At 57.8% G+C, this 27523-nt stretch overlaps 2 protein-coding genes and 1 long non-coding RNA gene across 7 annotated transcripts in view; 2 read left to right on the forward strand and 1 right to left on the reverse strand.

The window, feature by feature from the left end:
- RNF157 (ring finger protein 157) overlaps nucleotides 1–18763 on the forward strand; it is an 82413-nt gene extending 63650 nt beyond the window's left edge. The window contains exons 10-20 of one of the 5 annotated variants that reach the window (XM_049635671.1): nucleotides 591–750; nucleotides 905–1017; nucleotides 3614–3852; nucleotides 4556–4664; nucleotides 6559–6670; nucleotides 7110–7294; nucleotides 7566–7631; nucleotides 8642–8690; nucleotides 10494–10604; nucleotides 14335–14375; nucleotides 16042–16120. In XM_049635671.1, coding sequence (XP_049491628.1) covers nucleotides 591–750; nucleotides 905–1017; nucleotides 3614–3852; nucleotides 4556–4664; nucleotides 6559–6670; nucleotides 7110–7294; nucleotides 7566–7631; nucleotides 8642–8690; nucleotides 10494–10604; nucleotides 14335–14375 — 1185 coding nt within the window. In that variant the 3' untranslated portion in view covers nucleotides 16042–16120. The other 4 variants (XM_049635672.1, XM_049635670.1, XM_049635674.1 and 1 more) reach the window with 4 other exon arrangements.
- Nucleotides 13380–16535, reverse strand: LOC125926340 (uncharacterized). Its single transcript, XR_007459082.1, has 4 exons — nucleotides 16450–16535; nucleotides 15877–16045; nucleotides 13814–15286; nucleotides 13380–13607 (listed from the first exon to the last, which is right to left on the reverse strand). It is a non-coding gene; the product is annotated as an uncharacterized LOC125926340 (long non-coding RNA).
- A 1208-nt stretch (nucleotides 18764–19971) lies between the features above and the next one.
- On the forward strand, nucleotides 19972–24898 carry FOXJ1 (forkhead box J1). The gene is made up of 3 exons (XM_049635675.1): nucleotides 19972–20097; nucleotides 20629–21294; nucleotides 23119–24898. Exons 2-3 carry the CDS (start codon nucleotides 20797–20799, stop codon nucleotides 23872–23874), a joined length of 1254 nt encoding a protein of 417 aa, XP_049491632.1. The 5' UTR covers nucleotides 19972–20097; nucleotides 20629–20796; the 3' UTR covers nucleotides 23875–24898.
- Nucleotides 24899–27523: the final 2625 nt, after the last annotated feature.

The following is a 27523-nucleotide window of genomic DNA, read 5'->3' on the forward strand; positions in this document are numbered from 1 at the left end:
CTTGTTCCTTATTTCAGATGCTTATGCTTACATCACTTCCAAAATGAAAAACACAGGCAGGCTGGGATCAGTTGTTCTGCAGAGTTCTGGTCACTCAGTTACCTGGCCCCTGCCCTTCCTGGTGTGGTCTCCTAGGGCCCCGCCAGATCTGTCGGAGAGGACAGATCTGAGCCCCATAGGACGAGCTTGAGATAAATAGTTCCCAGAAGAAGTGATACTGACCAGTATGTGAACGCGCTTGCTGAACGGTAAAGTCAAGTCAAAGCAGGGGCGCCTGGGTGGCTCAGCCCATTGAGCATCCGGCTCTTAATTTGGGCTCAGTTCATGATCTCACAGTTCATGGGATCGAGCCCCAGCACAGAGCGTCAGGCTCTGTGCTGACAGGGCCTGCTTGGGATTCTCTGTCTCTCTGCCTTTCTTTTCCTCAAAAATAAATAAACTTTTTTTTTTTTTTTTTTTTTAAGTCCAAAGCAAATGTAAGGTTTTGTTCTTACCACTTGTCTCAGCTCTTCAGGCAAAGCTGCTTGTGAAGAAAATGGAGGACACGAAGGGCTTTGTGTCACCGGCTGAATTTCTGTCTCCTGGGACAGGTGGCTGAGGATGAAGTGAGCGATAACAGCGCTGAGTGCGTGGTATGTCTCTCGGATGTCCGCGACACCTTGATTCTGCCCTGTCGCCACCTCTGCCTGTGTAACACGTGTGCTGACACCCTGCGCTACCAGGCCAACAACTGCCCCATCTGCCGACTGCGTAAGCCCCAGAACCGCAGGCCGGGACCCGACAGCGGGGTCTGCGAACTGACCGACTCTGGGGTGGGGGTGGGGGGACTGTGGTTTCTGCCCGGGCTTTCGTGTAGCCTGACTCCTGCATCAGGATGGCCCGATGGCCTGTTTCGTTCTTCCAGCCTTCCGGGCACTGCTTCAGATCCGGGCCATGAGGAAAAAACTGGGCCCCTTGTCCCCAACCGGCTTTAACCCCATCATCTCGTCTCAGACATCTGACTCGGAAGAGCATTCAGTAAGTTGGGCTGGGCACCGTGACCATTTGTGAGGCAGGCGTTCTGCTCTCCTTGCTGGGTTTTTTTTCACCTCTCACCCTTCTTTACCTGACTTTGCAACAAGTAATTAAACCCTGGCACGCTGCAGTATTTGGTAAGCTGGCTGAGGTCACATTGTGTTAAAACCGACTGGTATTACCACGGAAAATTGGATACTGATCATTAAATCCCCCATTTCCTCCCTGGGAACTGGGCGTCCAGTTAATATTTACGACGCCTAGAGCTGTCTGCGTGCAGCCTCCTCCCAGTGGGGTCCAGCTCTGGAACTCCCCCCAAGCAGGAACAAGGGGATGATTGTTTTGGATTTGAATACAGTTTACTGTCTTTATCCGAGTCCTTGAAGAAGGTAACTGTTTTCTTTATCCCGTTTCATGGCTTTAGCAACTGCGACCCGAGTGGATGAAATATTTCACCTCGGTTTCACAGCATAAGTGATGGCGTTAGAATGCAGCCTCGAAGCTGTGCTGTCGTAGCAGAGACCGGCTTCAGATTCATACACCAATAGAAGAGAGCCATTATTCAGTACATGGTATTAGGATAATTTGTTAGCTATTTAGGGAGGAGAAATCAGCCTAGCACTTTACTCCTTACCAGATTAACAACTAAAATTCCAGATAGAGTAACTATATTAAAGCAAACGAAACCAAACCAAATATTAAAGACTGAGAATAAATTATAGGTGATTCTTTAATGACTTGGCATGGGAGAGGACTCTCTAAGCTTAAAAGCAGAGGAACACTACAAAAAAAAAAAAAAAAAGAAGGGTAGATTTTACCGTATAAAAAATGTAAAAGTTCACATGTGCAAAAAATTAAAATAGGTAAACAACAAATCATTTAGAGAAAAAAATGTCTTCAGCATTTATATCAGAGGAAAGACAATGTCTTTGCCATGGCTCATATGATAAAACAGTAGATAAATGGACAAAGGATTTTTTTTTAAATTTTTTTTAACATTTACTTATTATTAAGAGACAGAGAGAGACAGAGCATGAGCACGGGAAGGGCAGAGAGACAAGGAGACACAGAATCCGAAGCAGGCTCCAGGCTCTGAGCTGTCAGCACAGAGCCCAACGCGGGGCTTGAACTCATATACCGTAAGATCATGACCTGAGCCAAAGTCGGATGCTTAACCGACTGAGCCACCCAGGCGCCCCAGAATATTTTTTTTTTAATTCTCAGAAGAGGATGCTTAGCTGGTTAACAATCTTTTTTTTTTTTTTTTTTTTTTTTTTTTAAGTCAACCACATTAGAGATCCACCATATACCAATCAATTAGAATGAGGTTCCAGGGCGCCTGGGTGGCTCAATCCATTGAGCATCCAACTTAGGCTCACGTCATGATGTCATTGGTTTGTGAGTTCAAGTCCCACATTGGACTTGGCTGCTGTCAGCACAGAGCCCACTTCAGATCCTCTGCCCCTCTGTCATTCTCTCTCTCTCAAAAAAAAAAAAAAATAAATAATAAATAAATAAATAAATAAAATGAGGTACCATTTTTCACCTTCCAGATTCGAAAGCTTTTTTTGTTTGTTTGTTTAAGTTTTATATATTTAGTTTGAGACAAAGAGAGGGGACATGAGCAGGGAAGGGGCAGAGAGAGGGAGAGAGAGAATCCCAAGCAGACTCTACGCTGTCTGCACACAGAGCTCAAACCCACCAATCATGAGATCATGACCTGAGCTGAAACCAAGAGTCAGACACTTAACCTACTAAGCCATCCAGGCGCCCCCAGATTCGAAAGCTTCTTAAAGATACTCCATGCTGTCAGAGAAGCAGTTGAAATAGGTTTTCTGTGCTGCTTATGGGAGTGTGACTAGAAGGCTCTTTGAAGAAACAAAACCATATAGCTGTATACATCAAGCGCCTTAAAAACATCTGTATCTGGTCATCGAAGATCTAAGAATTTAATACCAAGAAAACAATGTGGAAAAAAAAAAAGATTCGTGGTAGCATCTCTCTCCTTGCTAGATGGGATGTTGCCCGCTTCACGAATTGCTTAATGAAGCCAATTAAATCTCCAAAAACAATAAAATATCTGTACACAAGGATGTTCCTCAAAATGTTGCTTACAGTAGGAAATGGTGGATGCAGCTAAATCCTGGGCAGAGGAGAACAGGTAGGAAACATGGAATCTGTGACAAGGGGACGTGTGTGAAGGAAAATACTTAACGTTTGCTAAAATAAAGCAGGATATAAAATTGTGATTTACAGATAGGGGCGCCTGGGGGGCTCCGTCAGTTAAGTGTCTGACTCTTGATTTCTGCTTAGGTCATGATCTCGCGGTAATGAACACGTATTCCCTGTAACGAACATGTATTCCCATTACAATCAGAAAAATAAACATTGCTGAGAAGATGTTCGCCTGTAAGCGGAATGTAGGAATATGCAGGTTCCCTGACATTGTGTCTTTCTTTGGCCTCCTTTGCAGAAGCTTTTCTTGCCAGACCAGCTGTAAAAGAAAACATTTTTTTTTCAGTGTAGAGTGAGAAACATGATCATGTCATAAAACAAAGAGTACTTAATTAATTTTTCAACCTGTCTCTGATTCCCCTAGTCCTCAGAGAACATTCCACCAGGTTATGAAGTTGTGTCTCTTCTGGAGGCCCTCAATGGGCCCCTCACCCCATCCCCAGCGGCCCCTGCCCTTCACGTGCTTGGAGACGGCCACCTCTCGGGAATGCTCCCCTCGTACGGCAGTGATGGCCACCTGCCCCCTGTCAGGACGCTCTCCCCACTCGACCGCCTGTCTGACTGTAGCAGCCAAGGAATTGAGCTCAAAAAGAGTCTCTCCAAGTGAGTGGTTGGTGCTCGACAGTGTTGCCCCTCAAGGCCCTGATGATAGGTTCTCACTCCTTCTCTCACCTCCTCAGTGCTGGCTCACGTCCTGGGTCCCCAGGGCAGCGTAGACCTTCTGGGCTGTTCCCGGAGCTTTTTTGTCCCACGTAAGACCTGGGGTGAACACTCTGGCAGAAGGTTCCCCCATTCCGTAGGTGAGGAAGATACTTACGGTACCTGTGGGTACCAGACAGGCGAATCTCATGTGTTTTGGGGGGAAAAGGACATCCCTAGGGTCATTGACGCCTGTGGGGAGTGTCGCTCAGTCTAAAGACTGAAGGAACCTTGTAATCTGTACCTGTACCTCATAAGCATTTAAATCCAACTAGGCACAAGTCATGATAAGCTTTCTGTGGCAGAGTTAAGGAGCGTATTTTATAGATGAAAATGTTGAGACCCTAAAAATGTCAGTGATTTTTCCCAGGTACAGACACAAGTTACTAAAGGAGTTAAAGGTAAAGCCCAGATTTTCTGACACCCTGAAAAGCACTCAGGCTACCCCTAGGGCTCTTTCCCACCTCCGTCCTCCTTAAGACCTGGGCTCCTTCCGTCCCCTCTCGGGCCTCTTCTTCCCATGGAGTCCAGCTCGTGAGAGTACAAGCCAGTCCCCCTCTTCGTGTGGATTCTGGCGCCAGATGCTTTCCCCTCCGGACTGTTACAGGTCTGTTTCCCAGAACTCTTCTGTGTTGCGTGAAGAGGAAGATGAGCGTTCTTGCAGCGAGTCAGAGACGCCGCTCTCTCAGAGACCCTCAGCTCAGCATCTCGAAGAGGTAATTTCATTCCCCTCCGTTTCTCGGACGTTGGACCACAGGTTCTTCCGTCCCACAGGCCTCTCCAGGTCCGTCTGCCTTCGTTTGTTCCTCGGGCACCTTGGAACACCCTTTGAGACAGCAGCAAAGATTTCATTACGTCCATCTTTTCAACAATATATTGAGCCTGTGTTCTCTACCAGGCACTGCTGCGTATGCTGAGGACAGTAGCAGTAAGGAAACTACAAAAGTCCTTGCCCTGGTGGCGCTGATATTCTTGCTATCGGGGCTAGGATGGACGCAAAGACGGGAGAAAAGGGGTGTGTCAGACCGTGCTGTGGATTGGCTCGTCAGACAAGGGAGTTCAAGGCCAGAGGTGGGGGTTGCTGTCTGTAAAAAGTAGTCTGTGAACCAAGACGGAAGGAGGTGAGGGAGTGAACGATGCAGATGTCTGAGGAGAGCGGGTTGCGGGCGTGGGAACAGGCAGCAGGAAGGCCCAGCAGAGGTGCGTTGGGAGGCCGGTGGAAGAGGGGGGGCTTGCCACCCGTGCCCCCCACAGGCTTCATTGAACAGGTTCATTACCCCCGCTCTCTGTACGGCGGTGAGCTAGGGAGAGTGAACAGGCAACCCTGATGAAGTGGTTCCTGACCTTGGGAGCTCAGTGTCTGGTTGGGGACAGGACGCACACACAAGTATCAGTGCTGTGCCCAGCACTGTTTGCTGAATGGATGAATAGATGAATCTTTTTTAATGTTTTATTTATTGGGGGGGGGGCAGATAGAGGGGCAGAGGATCCAGAACAGGCTCCGCGCTGCCAGCAGCGAACCCGACACGGGGCTCAGGCTCCTGAACGGAGAGATTGTGACGTGAGCTGAAGTCGGACGCTCAACCAACTGAGCCACGCAGGTGCCCCGTTGAGCGGATTTTAACAATAGAGAAGAAGGGACAGTAAAGTGCTGTGGCAGGGACAAGAGCAGTTATAAACCAGGGGAGCAGAGTGGAGGAGTAGCATTTGAGCTGACTCTCAGCGTGTTTTAGACTCCTAGAGAAAGGCGACAGAAGCATCTGAGATGGCCAGGGCAGGGCACGCAGAGGTGTAGGGCAGAGGCCGGGGCTGTGAGCAGGCCCGCTGTCTGGGAGAGCTTTGCTGTAGGAAGGCCTGCCTGACGGAGGCACACAGTGGCCGCCCAGAGACCAGCAGGGCCGTCTGGATGATTCCACTGGCCCAGGCGGGAGGGAATCCTTGAGCTACAATAAACACAGAGCTCCTTGGGCACCCACTGGCTCAGTCAGTAGAGCACGTGACTCCTGATCTCAGGGTCGTGAGCTCAAGCCCCACGTTGGGTGTGGAGACTACTTAAAACCAAACAAAACTCCTGGAGAAAAGGTTATAGGGGCAGAATCCCCATCTGCCTGGGATGGGGTGAGGGTACTGGCCCAGGTGACCGATAGCCGGGGTGTCAGGAGTGGGTGGGGAGGCAAAGGTAGTGTTTGTGTTAGGTCGATTGAGCTGGAACTAACCCGATATCCAAGCGGAGGTGCCTGGCAGGCAGTGAGGCCTCTGCTGGTTTTATGTTCTCCTTCAGAAGGAAAGCGGTTTATAATCCTGGGGAAACCTGGGGTGTTCCCGTGTCACAGCTGCTGGGTGACCTGTGTCACCTGAGCTGCAGTCTTTGTATGGCCCTAGCAGATGCTGTGCCTCAGGCAGGATGTGCTCACTGAAGTTTGCACCTCCCCTGGGAGACAGCCATTCCAGGCCAGGGCGGCAGAGAAGTGAGGACAAGAGAAACCGCCCCTCCTCTGCACGTAGCCCCCTGATGGAGGAGCCCTCGGCGCCCCCGATGCCCCCCTCACCCTCCGTAGCCAGCCCCCTGCCCTTACACCCTTCCCTTTGCACTTAACTGTTTCCCTCCAGGAATGTGGCATAACTCCAGAAAGTGAGAATCTTACCATGTCATCGTCGGGAGCTATTGACCAGTCGTCTTGCACAGGGACGCCTCTCTCTTCCACAATCTCCTCCCCAGAAGGTACATGAGGGAGGGGGACTGCACGCTCGGCCCCTCGGCCCGGCGCTCAGCACCCCTGACAGTTCCTGCAGGATGGACTTGGGCCAGCAGGTTGATACCTAAGTTGCGTGACTAACGAGGCCAGAGTCAGAGGCAAGGGGGTCCTGCTGACAGCCAGGCAGGGGGGCAGGAGTCCTCGTCTGTTTCCCGGCCTGCTGTCAGCGGTTCCTGTAACATTAAGTCAGAGACGAGCAAACCCTGGCTCCTGGGGTAGAGTCCTGAGCTCTAAAATGCAAAGGGGCAGAACCTCGGAAAACCTTGAACCCGAAGCTTTTTAGGTAAGGGTGCGGTGTGGCCGCTGTGGTCCTCGCTGCGTGAGCACAGGGAGGTGGGTCCGCTCCTCAGTCCGCTCGCCGAAGCCTGACCTCCCATCTCCTTCCTTCCGCCCCGGCCTCCCCAGACCCTGCCAGCAGCAGTCTGGCCCAGTCCGTCATGTCCATGGTGTCCTCCCAGAGCCGCCACTCCCAGATCAGCACCGACACGGTCTCCTCCATGTCCGGCTCTTACATCGCCCCCGGCACTGAAGAGGGAGAGGCGCTCCCTTCGCCCCGGGCTGCCAGCAGGGCCCCCTCAGAAGAAGGAGAGGTGAGGGAGGAGCCCGGGGTTGGGGACGGTCCTTGCTGCCGTGACTCGGCACACGCGGCCAGGGCAGCTCGCCCCACGGTCTGCCGGGGGGACAGCTGCCGAGTGCCCGCCGGGCTCGGAAGGAGGGCCTGGCAGACGAGGTGGGGTCGTTGAATCAAACGCCCCTCACCTCTGACCCTTCTCTTTGGTGCCACTTCCGTGCCGAGGGCTCGGGTCGCAGACCCTGCGAGCTGGGTCAGTCTGTGCCTTGATCTCTGTCGCTCTGTGGCAGGTGATGCCGGCAGCATCTCCGGACAGCAACTTCGTCGGCCTCGCCGCCGAGGAGCAGGACGCAGAGGTAACGCCGATGGTGGGGCTGTTGGCGCTGGCGGAGGTGGGGGGCGCGGTAGGATGGGCGCTGTTCTGGAAGGGGCCTCCTAAGGTGGCAGGCTTGGCTCAGTTAGGGGTGGGGTGTGGTGTGCAGGGGAGAGTGGCCACGCACTCCGGTCAGTGGACTGTCCCACCGCACCGTGCGCCAGTCCCAGCGTAGCAGGTGTGGAGTGGGTCCTAGAGGGAACTCTTCTGGGTCGGACCCTCCACCTGAGCGTGTGTGTCCTTCGTTCGCTCAGTATTTACACAGAATGACTGTCTCAGGCACCTCCTGGCACGGGATGACACAAAGACCCCAGTGACCTGATGTTGGCCTCCCCCCCCGACCCTGACTGTATAGACAGACTCATGCAGAGGCGCCCGGCTGGCTCAGTCACAAGAGCTTGCAACTCTTGATCTCAGGGTCGTAAGTTCGAGCCCCACGTTGTGTGTAGAGTCGCTAAATGTCCTGTTCGTCTAGAAGCCCCATGGCAGGTGGTGCGGACAGGATTACAATTCAGTATGAGAATGCCCTGATGGAGGTGTTCGGGAAGTGCATGACAGGCCCAGGTCACAGTGAGGGCCCTAGCACTCTTTCTTGAGCCAGGTGCTCTCACGGGAGTAGAGCCCGTTGGGGTTTGGGATCCCAAAGGAATTTCTGAAAGTTCCATGATCTTACTATTTACCTTTTCATTTGACAACTTTTATTTCCACCTTCAAGAGACAGTATGAGCTAAACTGTTACCAAGGCTATTCTTGACATTCCCCGGGCACATCTGTGACGGGCCTCAGATGCGGTCCCTGCAGGCAGACCACGCCTCACCAAGGAAAATCTGTCTCTGCTCAGCCTCCCGGGCCCCTCAGACACGACGGGAGATGTATGCCATTGACGTAGGCCCTGGAGTGAGATACCGTTAGGCCAATTACTTCTGTCTTCAGCTGACCAACAGATTCATTTCACTGCTTTTACAGACTCATAGCGCCTTCCTTCTGTCCTAGGGAAATGATGTTATGGAGGAAGAGGATGGACCCCCCCCACAAGAAGATGGTAAAAGACCTGGTCTTTCGCTCCCTCTTATTAGATTTCCCCTCTTGGGATTCTTCAAAGGGTACAGACAGGGACACCGGGATGACTCGGTGGCACCAGTGTGCCTGGTGGGGAAAGGCGGCCTTCTTGATGGAGTATCGAGGCAAGCAGGGAGTCTGAGGGCCGCAGCGATCTTCCTGGCTTTTTGGAGGCCTCAGGGCCGAGGACATCAGGACGGAGCTGCTTCACAAAGCGCGCGGGGAGCTCTAAATTCTCGTGGACTAAGTTCTGAAGCTTCTTGGGCGACCCTCATCACCTTCCTTCCTTCCCGCTTCCGCTTTGCAGCTGAGCCCTCCCCCCGCCCCCCCAGAGCTGCTCTGGCAGCCCCCACGATTAGGAACGGCAGCAGAACAGTTTCCTCCACGTGGCAGAAAGGACCGTTGGGCAGTCGGTCTGGTTTTGCTTTGGTGAAGAAGGTGGCTGACGTTTCGCTAGTGGAGGGACCTTCGGAGCCAGTGGGCGCAGAGCAGGGGTGAGAAGGCGACGGACGCCAGCTGCTCCATGTAGACGGGCGTTTGTAGGCTGTCATCGCAATTTTCTTTACTGTAACTCACGCCCCCGTTATAGCTTCAGATGGAAGAGTTTTGTTTCTAGCAAGGCTGGGAGAGAAGGAATGATCTTCAGATCAGGGAAGTGAGAAGAGTCGGGGGGTGGGGGGGCACTGGGAGAATCCCCCTGGGAATGGACTACCACGTGCTCCAGGGGCCAGCGTCTCTTTCCTCCCTCAGAAGGGCACCTCCAGAGCGGACCCGGGCCGCAGCCCGGACGCAGATGTCATCCTACCTGCTTCTGCTTTAGCGCTGGCCATTGCTTGGGGAGTTCAGGGGTGTGCATGCTGGCCTGACCACTCTCCCCTGACCAGGAAGCCCTGAAGGAGGAGGCTGTGCCCCTGCCACGCTTGCACGCCAGCCAAGACAGGGCCCGGCGCGTCGTCCGCTCGGTGGACGCCTTCGGCGCTCAAGGTCCCCGAGTTGCCCTTTGTGATTGCTTCCCGCCCATAGAATACTCGCTTCTGAAAACTGCAGGGTGGCGGGCGGTTTCTGCCTGACATCCCACGGCCCGCACGGTGGTTTTACGTTTTTCCCTCTCCCTTTCACCAAGAGAGAAACGGCGGCACAGGGGGAGCTAGAAAAAATAACTTCTGAAACTTTCCCCTTCCCCTCACGTGTCTGTAGGTTTCTGGTCAGACCCTTAAGGCAGCCTCAAAATAACACGTTTCATAGGAAAACAAAACATAATTTTGTGAATGTGGTGATTCTGATTTTATATGCAAAATTATGGAAACTGAGACTTTTAGTGTTTGTTGTACGTATTTATCATCTTACAGAGCCTTGTGGTCATAAGCACGCACGTGCGTGCACACCACACACACACACACACACACACACACACACACACACACACCCCAGACCCAGGCAGGAGCAGGGGTAGCTTCGGCAGATGCTCTCCCTAGCTTTCCCCGCCGCGGTCCACACCAGTGCGGTTCTGCATGAGCCGGTGCCCCGCGGGCTCCAGCAGGCTGAGCACCTGCTGGGAAGCAGCCAGTTAGGGAGACAGGGCAGGACGGGGCAGGCACACAGGCGGCCTCACACAATTTGATTCCTTTATTGTCCACTCTTTACCCACTTAATTACTGTCTTTTTTTTAAACATATGATTTGATTTTTTTTGTCTCCATCCTTAAGATTTTTTTTTTTTTTTAAGGACAGCAAAGCAGAGAAAAAATACCGCCAGCCCCTCTCTAACTGCGTTAACTCCCTTACAGGCCAGAGGACACGCGCATTTCTAGGTATGGAGTGTGACAATAACAATGACTTTGGCATCGCAAGCGTGAAAGCACTGGACAATAAGCTGTGCCCTGAGGTCTGCTTACCCGGTGAGTGGCAGTCTGCTGAACATGAACTTGGTGGGAGATGCTCCCCTGCTCGCACCCCTGCTCTCACCCTGGGACACCTGTCTCCTGCCCCGGCCTTCCTGCAAGAAGGCACGGGCTGTGCTAGGCTGCTGGAAGCCAGATGCTGAAAGGAAGTGAGGAGGCCTCGGGAGAGTCCTTGAACTTGTGCAGAGAGCACCCCCTGCCCTGAGCAAGAATATGAGGACAGGACGACAGGAGTAAAAAACCCCCCTTCTTCCGAATTGGCCTGACCAAGCAGCCTTCCACCCCCATCCTGCAGGCCCCGTGGCAGGTAGCCTGGTCTTGTTTTCATCAACAGGAAGTTTGAGGCAGACCCCGCCTCTCTAAGAAGGTCTTGGAAAGATAGCCTGAGCCTTTGGAAAGGGGATCCATAGCTCTTCAGAGGAACAGGGAGGAATTTGAAAGCCGACATTTTTTAGACTAGCAAATGGCTCTGTGATCCAGTGAGCTTTGGGTTACATTTGCATTGTACTTAATAGACTTGGATCCCAGAGGAGAAGTCAGGGGTCGAGGGTGACTATGCTCCCCGGAGCCCTGACTTTAAGTTGAGTCAGGACTATCAATAGGCCCCCTTTTTCCCTCTCATGATACTAAGCCGAACCCGGGATAACTTCCTATACGGGAACCGCGTTAATCCCGCTAAGCACCCACCCCCTTCTATTCCATGTGCTCGTTCAAGGGCTCCACGAACCCCTCTGAAGCCACGTCACGGCCGGGTAGACTAGGTCAAAACCGCCCTCCTGGTTTCACAGCAGAGATGGTCATCCACTTTGTGGTGTCTGTAAATCTCTTCAACATCCCCTGAAATGGAGACTTATTTGAACTTCAGAACAGCCACGTCACATCATGGGTCCAGTGCTTTACTCGCTCAGCGAAGCAGCTAGAGGCGTCGGAACAGCACAGCCTCCTGTGGTGGCCGCTCTCCGTCAGCCTGGGAGAGACACGGGGACTCGCACGCCCTGCCCCACACAGGCTCGTGGCGGGGAAGCCGTAATCCCCAGAAGGCGCTTTCTGCAGCCTTTCAAAGGCCTCTCCGGTTGTTTTCTATTTAGTTTGTCCTGAAGGTCCTGCCCAGGACTCTTCACGTTCAGCGAGGACAAAGGATGCCGTGTCAGGCCTGGACCGGAGCTGTGGGGCCCAGGCACACTTCACTTCCTGCCTTCCCGCTCCGTGTCTTGCTTCCGTCTGTCCATTTGTTTCTCACGTCTTTTTGCCAAACGTAAATCTGTCTGTCTGGTTTGTTTCTTTTGAAGCTCATTTATGTCACGTAGACCTCGTATGGAAGTTCATGTTCACTCTGTGCCAGCACTGTCCCCGCGCCCCCCTCCCCCCCCTCCAGCCATGCTGTGCCCGACACCAAGCTTGCTGGGCGTGTGCACATGCCAGAGGCTTCTGCCTAGGTCTCCGGTCCTAACTGGCGAGGGCCTGCACTCAATAGGAGATTTCCTGAGAAAAAAATATTTGTCAAAATAGATGAGTCCCTGTTCCACAAAAAACGGGGATGCTTCTGTGGCAAGCATTATGAGGAGGAGTCGTTTTGAACTGGCATCCTGGGGCACGAGTCGGGAATGATGACATCTCTGTCCTCTCTGCCCTGTGTCTGTGGCAGCTCACTAGCAGCCATCCTTCTGCTAGGCTCCTGTCTCCCTCGAGGGGCTCCCCCTCACCCCCGTTTTCTGGCACAGGGGGCTGCCAGGAACGGTTTTAGCCAACCATGCTGGTGGAAACTGACTTTGTTCCTTCCGCTCCCTCCGCCTCCTGACTCTCTCTGGCCAACCTGCTTGTTGATATTTATTCCACTTGCGGGACTGCGGGAAGCCGAAAGGACCCCCGGGGTTCCTTATGGTGCTCTCAAGAGCCAGCGCGCTGGGATTAAGCTAGGTTCACAGTCCAAGCCAGACGTGCAGCCAAATGCCCGTGACGCCTGTCGGGAGAGCGACTCAGGTAGAGGCACGTGAGGTGGCCCCTTGTGCCCTCTCACCACAGGTCTCAAGGGCTCTTACAGGAGAGGGAAGGCGCATCTGCTTTCTCGGCCAGATGTTCCTCTGGTTCTACCGTTAGCATCACACTGGTAGCAGCCTGCTGGGGAACTCTCTGGAAGCATCTGTTGGATTAATAACGGGAGTATCCGCTTTGGTAGGTCCAGTGGAATAAATAGGCCTCTTCGCGCTCAGCTGTTAAGTCCAAACCATCCTCTGGGATACCCACAGGCTGGCTCAGCTCCGTGTCCTGCGGCCACCAGGACAGCTTCTCAGGCACTTGGTCTCTGCTCGAGTCGGTTTCCCTCTCCGGGTGGCGCCACTCCCGTCGCGGAGGGCTGATGAGAAGCGGAGCCAAGGGGAGCATCCCGCGCTCTCCCCGCCCCACATGCCACGCTCCCCATGCTCATGTGTGCTCTGCCGGGAGACCCGGCCCGTGACGAAGACCACGCAGGTCCCCGTCCTCACCACTCCTCTCCCACTTGTGGGAGTGTCACTGAGAGGGCACCCGTGGCCTTCCAGCCCTTCTTCCCCTAAGAAGCTTCTGGGCCTTCTTGGGCTCCAAGACCAAGGGGGTGGCGTGTTCTGAGAGTGTTCTAAAAGGTCTCAAGGGGAGGGAGCCTAAGTTGACTGGTGCAGGTGGTGAGCAGGTTGGGACCGTGAAGCCATGCTGAGTGGATGTGGCTCCAAGGAATTGGATGAAATACCACGCAGGTGGCAACATAGTGGCCAGAGGACCAGTGACAAGTCTGGGTAGAGTAAGTGATAAGGTTCTGGGTAGTGTAGGTGATAGGGGGGAAAAAAAGCCAACATAATTTGGGTTTGTTAGTGGAAATAGAGATACATTGTTAAATGACCGCAGCGTGCAGGGGGGGACATATCCAGCAAAGCACAGCAATACCGGCAAAAACTTGAAATCCAGTTTCCTCCTGTCTTCAAGCCTCATAACCCGAGGCTGAGATGCACCTAGGAGACTTCATATTTCCTAGACACGAAGGAGAAATCTGAATTAGGTTTCTCTTTCCCCTGGAAACTCCACGAGACAATCAAACTGTCAGAGCGCCTACATTTAACCAGGGGCTTGGTAGAGCTGGGAAAGGGGTGTGCAGAATTCCCCTAAGTGTGCTCCCCAAATCTACCTCTAGAGGTCTCTCTGCCCTCCTGTTTCCCATCCTCTAAATGGGAAGGCACCTTGATCTGTCGCCACGACAGATTTTCAGTCAACAAGCTCCAGTTTCTGGCTGAAGGGCCGGACCCAGTGGGAGCATGTGTCCGGGAAGCCCCGTCTGCGAGCCGGTTGCCCTCTGCAGCGAGGCTCCCCCTTTGCACATGTGACCCGGGAGCAGCAGCAGGGTTCTGCTGAGGGCCCCTCGGAGTCCTTTCGGGGGGAAGGGGGGGAGCAGGAAGGGCACCACGTGACTGCTGCTAACCCTCCCCTCGCCACGGAGTGAATTAAGAAGCCGGCGAGAACAGATCCTTCAGGTCTGAGTGCTGAGTCTATTCCGGCAGGATCGGTTCCAGGCCCTGGCTCAGGGTCCTAGAGCGGTGGTCTGTGGCAGGCACTCGTGCGAATTCAGAGTGAGGGCGGCCTGTCGGTCCGGTGTTTCGTGGCGTGCTGGTTGGCGGCGGCGGTGGCGTGGATTTTATTTTGTGCATGCATGTGTGTCTTCTCTCTCGTTCACCGTTTGCTTTTGGTCTTTCCTACCGAACAGCCGCAGTTCCGGAGTCCTGCCCCATAAACATTGAGGAATAGGTATGAGATCTACCAAATTCTATAAGTGAACAAACAACTCATTGTATTTGGGGGTTCCTGACTCAAAGGGCAATCTTGCCTTCTGTCCATCCTGTCACACTGAAGAGAGCCTCCCTTAGAGGAGAATGCACTTTGGCCCATGTCCTAGACTCCAGGGAATCGAAATCTCCAGCTTCCATCTAGATTCGAGAGACACCGCGAATTTTCTGTTCCACTCACTTCTCTGCCCCAGGGCCCCCCCCTCCGCACACTGCCGCCAGAGCCTTTAGATGGATGATCACACCAGGGCACTTCCGGGAGATACGCAGTTTCTAGCTACTCAGTCCTAGTGTGCGGGCTGTGAAAGGGTCTTGGGCGGGCCCTGGCGGGAGGCTGAGCCCCTCAAACACGAGCACAGTGAGCCTCGGGCCCTCCCTCTGCACCGGCTCAGCCCGGCCTGTCCCTTGCATGAGTCCTCTGAGGGCCGGGCCTGCCCAGAAGAGCTTGCAGTCTGACGGAGGAGGCCGAGGGCCTGGCGGTTCCCTCGCCGTCTGAGGTGCACACTGTGGCCGCAGTCGGGCTGGGGGCACCACCTGGGGGGCGCAGCCTGGAGGTCCGCGGGCCCCTTGGAGTCAGGTCTTCCCCGGGAGCCTCTGTGTCACGGGGAGCTTCGCACTGCGCTGGAGGGCGCCACTGGGAAAAGGCAGTCGGGGCCAGCACGAGAGTTGAGGGGAGACCCCAGGGAGAGAAGAGGGCAGCCTGGACAAGCCACGCCCTGCTCTGCACACTCCCGTGTCACCTTGTTTTGTCGTCCCAGCAGCCCTGTGAGGAGAGCACTCCGCTCCCATTCGATGGGTGGGTGAATCAAGGCTTCCGCCCAGGAGCACGTGGTCAGTCCGTCAGTCATGAGCCAGGAGGGAAGCCCAGGTTTTCTGATGACAGACAGGAGGTAGTGACGGATGAAATACAGAGCACGAAGGACGGAGCAGCCAAGAATGGGCTTCTAGACCAGGCAGCCGGTGCTCCTTGTGCAGGAGCCGTGGTGGGTTTGGGGGAGGACAAGAGTTTTGTAGGTGCCGACTGGGCAACCCCAAGGCTCTCGAGCTGGTGTCTCCCGGGGTTGATGGTGACCCCAGAGGGCTGCTCGGGTGGACAGAGATGAAGAGCAGCAGGTGGGCCCGTCACACCTGCGCGCCCCCCCCCCCCAACCTTTCTGTCCCTGGCACCCTGCTGAGCAACCAGCCCCGTCCTGCCCCTCCCGGCTCCCACGGCAAACACTGACACTGAGCCCAAATTAACACGCTCTTGTCACTCCTCTCCACTGCTTCCTGCCCTGGGGAAAACCTCAGTCCGACCCCCCATAACATCTAGGCAAACTTCAAAACAAAGACACAGAAGTGGATTGCAGGGCAGGTGCACAGAACGAGAAATACCCTGTATGTTCTTCTCTGCAGTCCATGGTGGCCGTGACTGTCCCTAGCCCATTAGGACAGGGACAGCCCCCTGCCCCCTGGGTGCCCACCTCGCCCGATTCTCTCTCCTTCGCTGTGGCCTGCACACACATGGGGGTCTCAGGTAACACGCGTCCTGCTAGCTTCCGTGCCGAACTCCTGGGCTATCCTGCTGGAGATCCCATCCGGACCTGGCCGGGGGTCTGGCTCCTATACCCTTCTTTTCTCTTCTCCAGGCACCTGGCAGGCCGATGACAACATCGGTCGTCGGCACACACAGCGCCCGCGCTTACCCTCCGGCAGCCTGGAGGACCCCCAGGACAGGCCTTGCGTGTGGGGTCCTTTGGCCGTGTGAGAGCCCCAGCCCGTCCCTGGGCTCCCTGCCACCCTCACGTTCCATCCCGGCCTCACTGGACTGCTGGCCTCCTCGGCGTCCTCAGCGAAACCTCGAAGACTCTCTACACCCAGATGCAAGCTAGACGTGGAGGTCAGCCTGCCCCCGCTCCCGGCCCGGTGCCCTCCGTAATCCCCACCCTTCCCCACCCAGAAGGAACTGGCAGCCTCCTCTCTCCTCACGGGCCAAAGCCTCTCAGTGAACTGCAGCTCATGAGACCTCTTGCAGAGACTCTGTGGAAGGTACCCACCTTGACCTTCAGGTCCACGGGCTGGTTGCTCCTCGTGCATCTTTTTCTCCTTAGGGGGCACAACCAAGAAGACCTGGAGTCTTGGCAGCTTCATTACAAACACCCCTCTGGCATTTTCTGGTCTCTGGAACATCTGGTCTGGTCACAGAGCTGGTCCCCTGTGCCTCGTGCATCTGTGTGCTTAGGAAGGAGGCCTCGAATCTGAGCATCCCCCAGTTACGTGATGACCCTCGGGAGGGTTATTTAGGAGCAGGTGCGTTCTTGAAGGCCTGGGACTCCATCCTAAGGTGACCTTTCAGAAAACACATCTTTGACCACCTCTGTGTGCCAGGCACCTGTGTTAGGAGCTGTCGGATGTTCTCACATTCCCTCACCACAGCCCGGTCCGGTGGTGTTCTTCTATCTGTTGTCCCTGTCCCCACCCCTTTTTGTCAATAGTTGAAGAAATAGGCTGAGAGAGGGGTGGAACAGTGATTCGCGAGTCGGTGCCCAGGAGTCCCACAGGAAGTGGCACACGTGGAGCCGGGGCCTCCCCACCCCAAGTGTTACCCTTCCCTGCCTCCCAGACCTGCCGAGCCTGAGCAGGGGAGGGGGAGGCACTCCTCCCGCAGGCTCCTTAGAGATTCAGAGATTCTGTGGTTCAGATCATGTGCACCACCCCCACCCCCACCCCCGCCACCTCTCCTCAGCCCCGTGCGAGGCTTGTCAACAAAAGTCTAAAACGGCGAGGCCAGGCTGTAAGCTGCTGGGAGTTCCTCCTCTCTGGACAGTGTTGTCATCGGTGGCTCCGCACAGTTCTTGCACAGATGTGTCTGTTGGCTTTGGGAAAAGGTGGTCTCTCAGTGGAGCATGAGATAGGGAAGCAGAGTTAGATACAGCAATTTATGAGGCCCAGAGACCACAGAGCCTTTAGGCTCTGACCATCACGATGGCCTGTCTTTGTATTTGGAACTGTTACCCTGGAAGAGCCTTTCAGGGTCGTCTCCAACACCCCAAAGTGAGCCCCGTGCCCGGGGAATCCTTCACCCCTTCCGTGTGGCTTCTTTGCACTGCCAGGCGGTGGTGACCCTTGCCCGGCCTAGTGGTTATGGCTCAGGTCCTGCCCTGGTGGGGGGAAGGCCTGCTGTCCCAACAGACGCGATATGTGAGTCGTGCCTGAATCTAAGCTTCTGTCTTGAGTCCCCATGTCCCCCTCTCTGAGGCCCTGCCGGGGCTTCTGGACCCTGCTGCTTCAGGCCCGACTCCTGTCCTTTCCCCCAACATCCTTACGGCCCCTTCTGCGGTTGAGGTCAGAGCAATAACCCCACTGCCTGATTTCCTTGAAGTTTAAGCCCCAGGGAGTGGGGATCTTCCCTCAGCCGGGGGTGGCGGCCCACAGCCTCCCTCCCCTCTCGGCAGGTAGTATTCACCGTGTGGTGTTACCCAAGATGAAGGAGATGTAGGTAAACAGTTGCCACGGTGGCCAGGAGCCCCGAGAGAAAAACCATTATCATCGCCCCTCCTGGAGGGTCTGTGTCCTTCCTTACAGCACAGGCTGGGTCCTCTCCCAGCAAGAGGCTCAGAAAGATTCCTTAAGGTCTTGGTTCCATAATCAAGACATGCCCAGGTCAGAAATGGCCCTTTCGCTCCTGTTTCTCGGACCGATCCCTCTGTGTCTCTGTCACTCTGTCTCTCCTACCTCTTTGTTCTCATTTGGCTCTGAGGCAAGCAGAAACATCCCATCCAAAGGAGCTGGTCTTTAGTCAGCTTGATCAGGGAACAGGGCAGCTCCTGACCCTGCCGCACCCAGTCCGTCATCCAGAGACAGTTGTGTTATGAGCAGTTGGCCCAGTGAGGATGGGATGGGGCCTGGCCTCTCGCACAAGGGCACAGACTTCTGGAGGCCTGTGGCTTCTCCTGCCAACTCTGGCCCGAGGTCCCTGTGGCCTCCAGGTGGTGTGCTGATCCCGGCCGCGTGGAGCCTTCCTTCCTTCCCCACCCAGCTCCACCCACTGGAGTTTATGCCCGCACTGGGGCATCTCCTGGGCATAGAGCCGCACACTTTGAGCTGTCTCACCTGGGGAGAGTTGGTGTCCTGTCCACCTGATCTTGGCATGCTGGTTGATCACTTTGCTTTAGGACCTGCACACCTGGTGTGTGCAAGTGTGTGTGTGTGTGTGTGTGTGTGTGTACTGTTTGTGCTATCTGTGTACCCCTCACTCCCTGGAGTACACTCGTGGGCACACTACAGTGGGGACATCAAGGATGCAATATTTATGGACTGCTGCATGATTCTTTAAAACGAATAAAACTGTTTACAAGGGAAGGAGAGCTATTAACTGTGTCCTTGGCTCATTTGTGAAAGTTTCTGTCCGACTTTCTCCAGCACTCAAACATTTTTCCTCAAGAGAATCTCCAAATGGCGGAGTGGGGGAGGCAGAAGGTAGGGAAAGACCTGCTCCGCGTGGGAGGTGGGAGTTGAGGGGCCACCCTGAGGACACGGGCTTCCCACTCCCTGCCCTCCAGCTTCTGGGCGGAGGCCTGAGTATGGAGCCCTCACCCCACCCTCACCCTTAAACCGGAGAACTTCCGTCACTGCAGCTCCTCAATAATTGAAGAGCAGGAAAGCTGGTGACCGGCCAGGGACCAGGAGGAGGGGAGGAAGCAGCCCCTGGTGTCCCCCTACCTTTAGTCCATGCCACTAGAAAGTTGGTGAAACGAGCGGGGCGAATGACCCTGCTAGGAGAATTCCGCAAGTCTGTGACCTCTGTGAGTTTCACTCACCGGCTTTGTTCCCTCAGCTATCTGAAAAGGAGGGAGAGCGCTTCCGCAGAAGCCTCTGGAAAGTCAGCTTCCGGGAACCTTGCCGAATGCAGGGGTGGGGAGGGGGCCGCTTACCGGGAAACCCTGCTCGCCTTGGTGTGCCTGGGATCGGTGCAGCCATTGCTGCGGGCCTGAGCGGCAGGTGGCATCGGAGAGTCAGACCTGCCCGCGGGCACCCAGACGACACTCAGGGTCGGGAGGGTGGGAAAGGGCACAGAAACGTGAGCCCAGAGGAGAGGAAAGGAAACCCCAAGCACACGATTCCCGAGCCTGAGCCGGCTCCCAGCCTTCCCAGCCTTGGCCCCCGCGCCCCTGGCTCGGTCCGCGGAGCCGTGGACGCCCGGAGCAGCCGGGACAGGAAGGGAGCGAGGGCGGGAGCGCGGCTGCGCCGGCGGACGGCTCGCGGGCGTGCCGGGGGCCTCGGGCGAGAGCCGCGCGCTTCTCCGAGTCCTGCGCGGGGCCCTCGGGCGGGAATGCGCGGAGCCGGGACGCGGTGGCGGGTAGGGGGGCTGGGTGGCGCGGGAGAGGGCGGCAGAAGGAGGGAGTTCGAGGAGAGTTACCGCCAGAGAGAGTGGCTAGAGCCCGCGATCTCCTTAGAAACGCACTGGCCAATAGCAGCAGCGGAAGCTGTTTATGGGGGCGGAGCGTCGCCATGGCAGCAGAAGAAGCCTTTGCAGCGGCTACTTAATGCCGGTCCGGGGGCCACTAGCGCTCAGAGAGGCGCCGTCGGGCGGGGGGGCGACAAGGGGCGCTGGCGGGGCACTCGAGCTGGGGACAGAGAGCCGCGGGGGGTGGGAGGAACTTCTTCCAGAACCTTCCTTTGGCCCGGGCTGCGCTCTGAGCCAGGTAAGGGACTGAGACGGCTGCTGGCCGCGGGAAGGGAGGGTGTCTGTACCAGCCCGCTCTCCCATCCGTCCTCGAGTGAATTGGTGGATCCGGGAATGACATCTGAGTTTGGGGGACACTTACTTCTCTCCCCCTGTAATTCCTATCCTGTTTCCTTCCTTCCCCGTTACCCCCCATTCTAATATCTCTTTTCAAAAATCAGACGACTTCCGCGTCTCTGGCCTCTGCCCTCCTGGGCTCCCTCGCCCCGTTTCCATTTGTTGTGAGAGGGTTGATCTCCCGCTCTGGGGGAGAAGGTGATAGCCTCGGATACCCAGTAAAGAAAGTCTCCTCTAAAACCTCGGAGAGGAAAAGAGTGAGATGGACACAGCGGGGGTCGGACCCAAGGGCACTGGTTCTGTTTCCCAGACCTCGGCCAGCAAAGATCCTCCCCAGCAGCGGGGACGATTTTAGAGGAGCCTCCCCCTCCTCGCACACACTCTCCCATCGAGGGTGGGGAAAGTGCTCAGCTCCCGCCGTGGTCCTTCGCAGGAACCACACTGGTCTTCCGAGGAGGCGACCCCCTGGTCGCGGGATGGAAGCGCGCGTCCGGGAGGCCCTGTAACTGGAGCCGCGGGAGTCAGCGGGCCGGAGAGCGCGGCGGGCTACCCCCGGCTCAGCCGTGGATGTTGACCGCCCCCTCGGAGGGTCCCCGCAGACATGGCGGAGAGCTGGCTACGCCTCTCGGGTGCAGGGGCGGCGGAGGAGGCGGGGCCGGAGGGAGTCCTGGAGGAGCCCGACGCCCTGGACGACAGCCTGACCAGCCTGCAGTGGCTGCAGGAATTCTCCATTCTCAACGCCAAGGCCCCCGCCCTGCCGCCGGGGGGCACCGACCCCCACGGCTATCACCAGGTGCCAGGCTCGGTCGCGCCGGGGTCGCCCCTGGCGGCCGATCCCGCCTGCCTGGGGCAGCCGCACACTCCGGGTAAGCCCACGTCGTCATGCACGTCGCGGAGCGCGCCCCCGGGGCTGCAGGCCCCGCCCCCCGACGACGTGGACTACGCCACCAACCCGAGTGTGAAGCCGCCCTACTCTTACGCCACGCTCATCTGCATGGCCATGCAGGCCAGCAAGGCCACCAAGATCACCCTGTCGGCCATCTACAAGTGGATCACGGACAACTTCTGCTACTTCCGCCACGCTGATCCCACCTGGCAGGTAGGGGAGGTGCAGGTGGCGGCCGCTCTCTCCCCACTCACCTCCTTTCTCCCCACGCGGGGCGGACTGACTGGACTTAGGTCCCAGGTCCGCACGCCGAGTAGGCCTGCTGTGCAGGCAGGGCCCCAAGGGAGGAAGGCCGTCGAGGAAGGACCTCAAGGGAGCCCAGTGCTTGGAACTGCCCCTCCCTTTGACTTCAGAGAGAGAGGAGGGAGGAGGTTGAAAGGGCTTTAGAAAGGATGCAGACCCCAAACTTCATGGGGAAAGCACCTGTCGCTCGTCCAGTAGACCCAGCCCAAAGATCAGGGCCAGATTATGCGCGGACATGGTCCTCTAAGAGAGGATGATGGACTAAGGGACACATTTTTGTCCCAAGTCCTAGAATTCCTAGACACCGCCCTGCCCAAGGACAGTCTGTCAAGGCCCAACTCAGGATGGGATGCTGGAGCATGGCCCCTGCCAGGCTCTGCATTCTGTCTTGTTGCAGTTGGCCAGTGGAGGTGGGCTGGGGGTGGGGGGACATGGCATGTGAAGGCCAGCTGTGTCCCCCTGGAGGGACTGTGGGGCCTTCCTAAAGTAACCTTGCTGCCCCAGCCCCTCACCCAACTCCTCCTCAGTTTCCTGCCTCCTGTCCTCCCCCTCCTCTCAGTCAACCTCCCCAGGGGGACAATTACCTGGGCCAGGTGCTTTCCACAGGGGCTCTCCCTGCCGCACTCACTGGCTTCATGTTCCAAGTCTCCGGAATCTGGCACAGAGCAGCCAACGGGCCCGAGCCTCCATGTAAACATCCCAGCCTTACTGGGGGGCCACTACCCACCCACCTGCTCTGCCTTCTGGGCCCTAAACCCCTGTCCCCTGGCGTGGTTTGGACAAGACTGTGCACCTAGGAATGAACAAGGCAGAGTGGTGATTTGAGGCCAAGCAGATATGAGCCTTCCACTTTAGATCAGGGTCTAGTTGGAGAGAGAGGCCCCAGAACGCCCAGACTCTTCCCTGGGGCACCCACCGGGAGCAGGCTGCAGAATCCCAGTCCCAGGCCATTCCACACTTGCTGGGGCCCTGACTGGGGCAAGTGTTATTTGTACCCTCGATGAGAAAGCAGAGACCCCCCCCTTCTCTCCTCCCCCAAGCCCGTGAAGCTTAGGCCTCGGGACTTGGGCGTCAGGAATGAGTGCTGTGCTCCAGGCTGGGTAATAATCAACTGAGGCCTCATAGCCTGCGGCGGGGGGGGGGGGGGGCGAGCGGGGAGGGCAGGCCAGCAGGGGCTCAACAAACAAGGCAAGGCATCAGATCCCCCCCCACTTCATCCCTACACACGCTCAGAGCACACACCCTCACACCCTCCACAGCCCAGCACTCCCCACCCCCACCTTTCAACCCACCCACTCTTCACAAACAGGGCCCGCCAGGCCCAGGCCCAGGCCCAGGCGGAGTGAGATGGCCGTCCAGGCCCTGGGGGAGCTGAAGCCTTTGGCCAGAGACCGCAAGCGGTGGGGTAAGGGAGGGAGGGCAGGCCGGTGTGGCCCTGAGAGCCACCCTGCGGCTCAGGGCTCGGATGACTGAGCAGGCGGATATCCCGGCAACAGGGAACAAAAGCCCCCCGGCCGCACTCCTGGCCACCGGTGCCCTGTGGCCTGTGTCCCAGAGCCACCGGTCAGAGCGCTGTGTCCGTCCCTCCTCCCCTGCGGGCAGGAGCACGAGTCACTCCCCCCCCCCCCCCCGCCCCGGCCCCCCGCCCCCCCCCCCCCCCCCCCCATCGCCGGCCCTTCCGGCTCACCCAGCCGACCTCTTTCTCTCCTCTCCCCCTCCCTTCCCCGTGCCCAGAATTCCATCCGCCACAACCTGTCCCTGAACAAGTGCTTCATCAAAGTGCCTCGGGAGAAGGACGAGCCCGGCAAGGGGGGCTTCTGGCGCATCGACCCCCAGTACGCCGAGCGGCTGCTGAGCGGGGCCTTCAAGAAGCGGCGGCTGCCCCCCGTCCACATCCACCCGGCCTTCGCCCGCCAGGCCTCGCAGGAGCCCGGCGCCGCCCCGTGGGCCGGGCCGCTGACCGTGAACACCGAGGCCCAGCAGCTGCTGCGGGAGTTTGAGGAGGCCACCGGGGAGGCGGGCGAGGGCAGGCTGGGGCACAAGCGCAAGCAGCCGCTGCCCAAGCGGGTGGCCAAGGTCCCGCGGGCCCCCAGCACCCTGCTGCTGACCCAGGAGGAGCAGGGCGAGCTGGAGCCCCTCAAAGGCAACTTTGACTGGGAGGCCATCTTCGAGGCCGGCGCTCTGGGCGGCGAGCTGGGCACCCTGGAGGCCCTGGAGCTGAGCCCGCCGCTGAGCCCCGCCTCTCACGGGGACGTGGACCTCACCGTCCACGGCCGCCACATCGACTGCCCCGCGACCTGGGGGCCTCCGGTGGAGCAGGCGGCCGACAGCCTGGATTTCGACGAGACTTTCCTGGCCACGTCCTTCCTGCAGCACCCCTGGGACGAGAGCGGCAGTGGCTGCCTGCCCCCGGAGCCCCTCTTCGAGGCCGGGGACGCCACCCTGGCCGCCGACCTGCAAGACTGGGCCAGCGTGGGCGCCTTCTTGTAAGAGGCCGGGCCCCGCCCCCAGCTCTGGACAGTGCCCGCGTCAGGGCCCAGAATGCACCCCCCCACCCACCCACCCGGCACAGGCCCACGGACACCCTACCGCCCCGGGCAGGGGCTGGGCCAGGTCTCCCGAGGCTGGCCCCACGAGGCCCTGCGGCCCCCAGCCCGGGCTGCCTTCAGATTCCAGCCCAGGAGGCTGAGAGCCGAGGCCCAGGACCAGAACTGCTGCCTCCCCGGCCCCCGGCCGCACACACAGTGTTTCATTGATCCTCCTCTTTCCTGCCCCAGGGACGGGCTCCGGCCCCGCACAGTGGGGGCTGCACGTGGAGGGGCGCTGGCCCGAGCTGGGGAGCGACAGTACAGGGCCCGCCCCTGGGTGCCTCAGCTACGACACCTCTCCCCCCTCTCCCGCTGTCCTCCCCAGGTCTCTATCCAGAGAAAGATCCCAGGTACAACAAATGCTAATTAGGTGACAGCAAATTAACCCCCTGGAGGCCCCTCCGGGCAAAGCCTCCCCCCCTGGGCCTGGGGAAGGAGGGGGGAGGGGACAGAAGGCAGAGACAGAATGAGGTCGGGGAGCCTGGTGGGCGAGGAGGTTTTCTAAGGCCTCTGGGGTCTTTGCCTGGCCCCATCCCTAGAGGTGGGGGCAAAGAGTGGAAATCCCTAATCTTTGAGGCAGAGAGCAGTGGGGGAGTTGGGGTTCTGGGGGTTGGGGGCAGGGGCAGCTGAGCTGCAGTGGGGAGGGGACAGACAGACTAATGTAGTGAGTGTAGCTGTAGCTGAGGCTTAACTGGGAGGGATGGAGCTTGCTAGAACCTCTGGGACCAGGAATGGTGGGGGGGGGGGGGGACGGATCGCCCGCATCCCTGCCTGCGCTTGCTGGGCGGGGGAGTGTCCCGCTCTCCCCTGAGCCCCTCAGTCTGCTTCCCACATCCACCCTCCTGCCCTGTAGGGCAACCTAACCTTTTTCATGGAAAGTTATTTACAATAAACCATTTTTAAAAATAAAATTTTTAAAAATCTGAAAATGGACCTGCTTGCAACTTTAGGAGAAGGCAAGGGCCAGTTTGGGAGGAGGGGAATGGCTGGGAGGAAGATGTGGGGGCGCCGAAGGCCTCCAGAGTGCCCCTTGATGAACTCTCTGTGACCTCTGTGTCCCCTGGGAGGAAGGGGCTGAGAGGCAGTCCTCAGGGGTCCCCTCCAGCCTGGGCCTCAGCACCTCCGTCTGCACAATGGGGAGAATTGCACCCATAGTCCCCCGGGAAAGGGCGACAAAGGAGACGCAGCCCCCACCCTGGCCCTGGGGACTCACAAGGGCCAAGCATGCCCAGGGACACGCTCACATGTCCCTGACCGCGAGGGCCTGCCCGGGCTCGCCGGCCTGAGTCTGCGGTCCTGGCCTGGGCCTGTCTCCAGCATCACCCTCCCTGGGTCCTCTCCTGGAGGGACAGGGTGTGAGGCCAGAGGGCCCCAGCCCGGCATGTGCTCACCCAGCCAGGCGCCTTCCCTCCCGGGCCCAACGCAGGCTGGAGGAGGAAAAGGCCACCAGGGGGGTCCCCCACGAGGGACCAGCCTACCGGAGTCCTAATGGGGAAACTGAGGCACGGGAAATGTGTGTTTGGGTGACGCACAGCGGCACCTTTCAGTCCCTCCCCCCAGCTTTGTCTGGAGCCCACCTCTCCACCCAGCCCCCTCCCACACCCGGGGCACAAACGAGCACTGTCTCGCACAACCCTGCCCAGCCTCCACAGACCCCTTTCTCCCGAAGCCCCTTTCTTTCCCTTCTCTCCAGTCTGGCTCTAGGCCAACCTGGCATTCCCTGTGCTAACTTGCGGCTTTCACTTGCTAATTATTCCAAATATTTCGGGAGGGCGCACACACTGTTGGGCCAGGGGGTTGGGGCCTTCCTGAGCCCAGAAGCCAGCCCACCCCGGCCCCACAGCAGGCTGAGGCGGCTGCCTCCACTGAGACTCCCTTCACCCCTCCCTCTCTCTCCCCACCACCCCCACCAGCCTTCCTAGCCACGGTCCCCAGTAGAGGGGAACAAGGGGGCCCCAGCCTTCTCATTGACCCCCAGGATCAGCCTCCAGTCCTGGCCAAAAGGGAGTACACTCTGGATTGACAGGTGGGGTCGGACCAAGGCATCAGCAATTTTAAGGGTCTCCAGATGTTTCCAATAGAGGGGCTGGGCCGCTGAGCTTCACAAACTCTCCCCCGGGGCAACAGGCTGCGGGGAGAGCCCGATCCATCCCTGCTCTGGCCCTTGGCTGGGTGGGTTTTTAACCATGTTCATTTACCTCCTATTTATATATAAATTCAATGCAATCCCAATCTAAATAGATTTCGCGCCATGTGCCAGTAAGTTACAGACATGATGCCCTGTTAGCACTGAACAGCGTGTATTTCCTTAGAACAAGGACGCTCCCATGGAAGCCTAGCGCCGCGCCCACGGCCAGGAAACCGGCGCTCACGGGTGATCCCTCGAACTCTATTCAGATTTGCAGATTGCCCCCCTGCCAGGCTCACACGTTGCACTGCGTGGTTCTATCTCTCTCGGGCTGTGTGGCTTGGCGCCCTTGACTCAAGCTCTCCCAGCAGGCTCCTTATCTCCTCTGACCCCCACCTTTGAGGTGAGAAGCCCCTGAACCACTTCGTGGGGACAGCGCCTTCCCGAAGCGTTCGGTCTCCAGAGGCACCACCTTTCCCCCTGCCCTCCTTCCCCCATGGGTCCCCCAGCCAGGAATGTGATGGGGAGGAGGCAGGCAGGAGCTCAGACCTTGGGGGCCCTCCCGTCCCTGCTCCAGCACATCCTGTTCCACAGGACGGCCCCCACCCCCACCCCCTCCAGTGACTCTCTAGTGTCTGGAAGGTCCCGGGGATTCCGGAGCACCTTGCAGTCCTGGAGCAAATGGGCCAGGCCCCCTGCAGAGCTGAGGGCAGGACTGTCTACGCCACCCCCATCCGGGCTCCGCTCCGGGGACCCACACCTGCGGAAGGAAGACAGCCGGAGGGCTGGAAGGTAGGGAGGGGAGAGAGGGCTGGGGGAGAGGCGGTCATGAGTCAGGCGCACCTCCATCCCGGGCTGAGGCCCAAAGGTAAACAGGTGTATTTGGACTCCTGGCAGGGGGCAGTGGGCTGGCCCGCGGGGCAGGCCCGGGCCTGTCGGGGGTGGGGATGTGGCGGGGAGGCCTGCATTAACAATGGGGTGGCAGAGTGGCCCCAGGTCCTGCTGACACGGTCTTGTGTGATGAGGAGGAAAATACAGGTGACAAGGAAGGGGAGGACCCTGGGGAAGGGCCCGGGGCTGTGTGAGGCCACCCATGCTGGGGGTGCCCTGAACAGTGCGAGCCAAAGACATGCGAGGAGCCCCTGGGGGTGAGGGGGTCACCTTCCTCTGGAGGCACACGTGTCTGTCCCCGTCTGTGGCTCCCAGGTGGGACAGGTCAGAGCCGCTCCGATGGGAGTGCTGGGGCCTGGACTTTCCCTGAGTGTCCAGAGCAGGCAGGGCCCAGCTGGAGGGCACTGTCCCCCAGAAGCCAACCAGCCTGAGTGGCAGGGCAGGGAGAGGAAGGTGCACAGTAACCAGGGGGAGTGACGGGGCCCAAGGTCTCACTGCTGCCCCCACCGCCAGCCCAGCCCCGTCACCCTAA

This window comes from Panthera uncia, chromosome E1, assembly GCF_023721935.1.
Source record: "Panthera uncia isolate 11264 chromosome E1, Puncia_PCG_1.0, whole genome shotgun sequence".
NCBI lineage: Eukaryota > Metazoa > Chordata > Mammalia > Carnivora > Felidae > Panthera > Panthera uncia.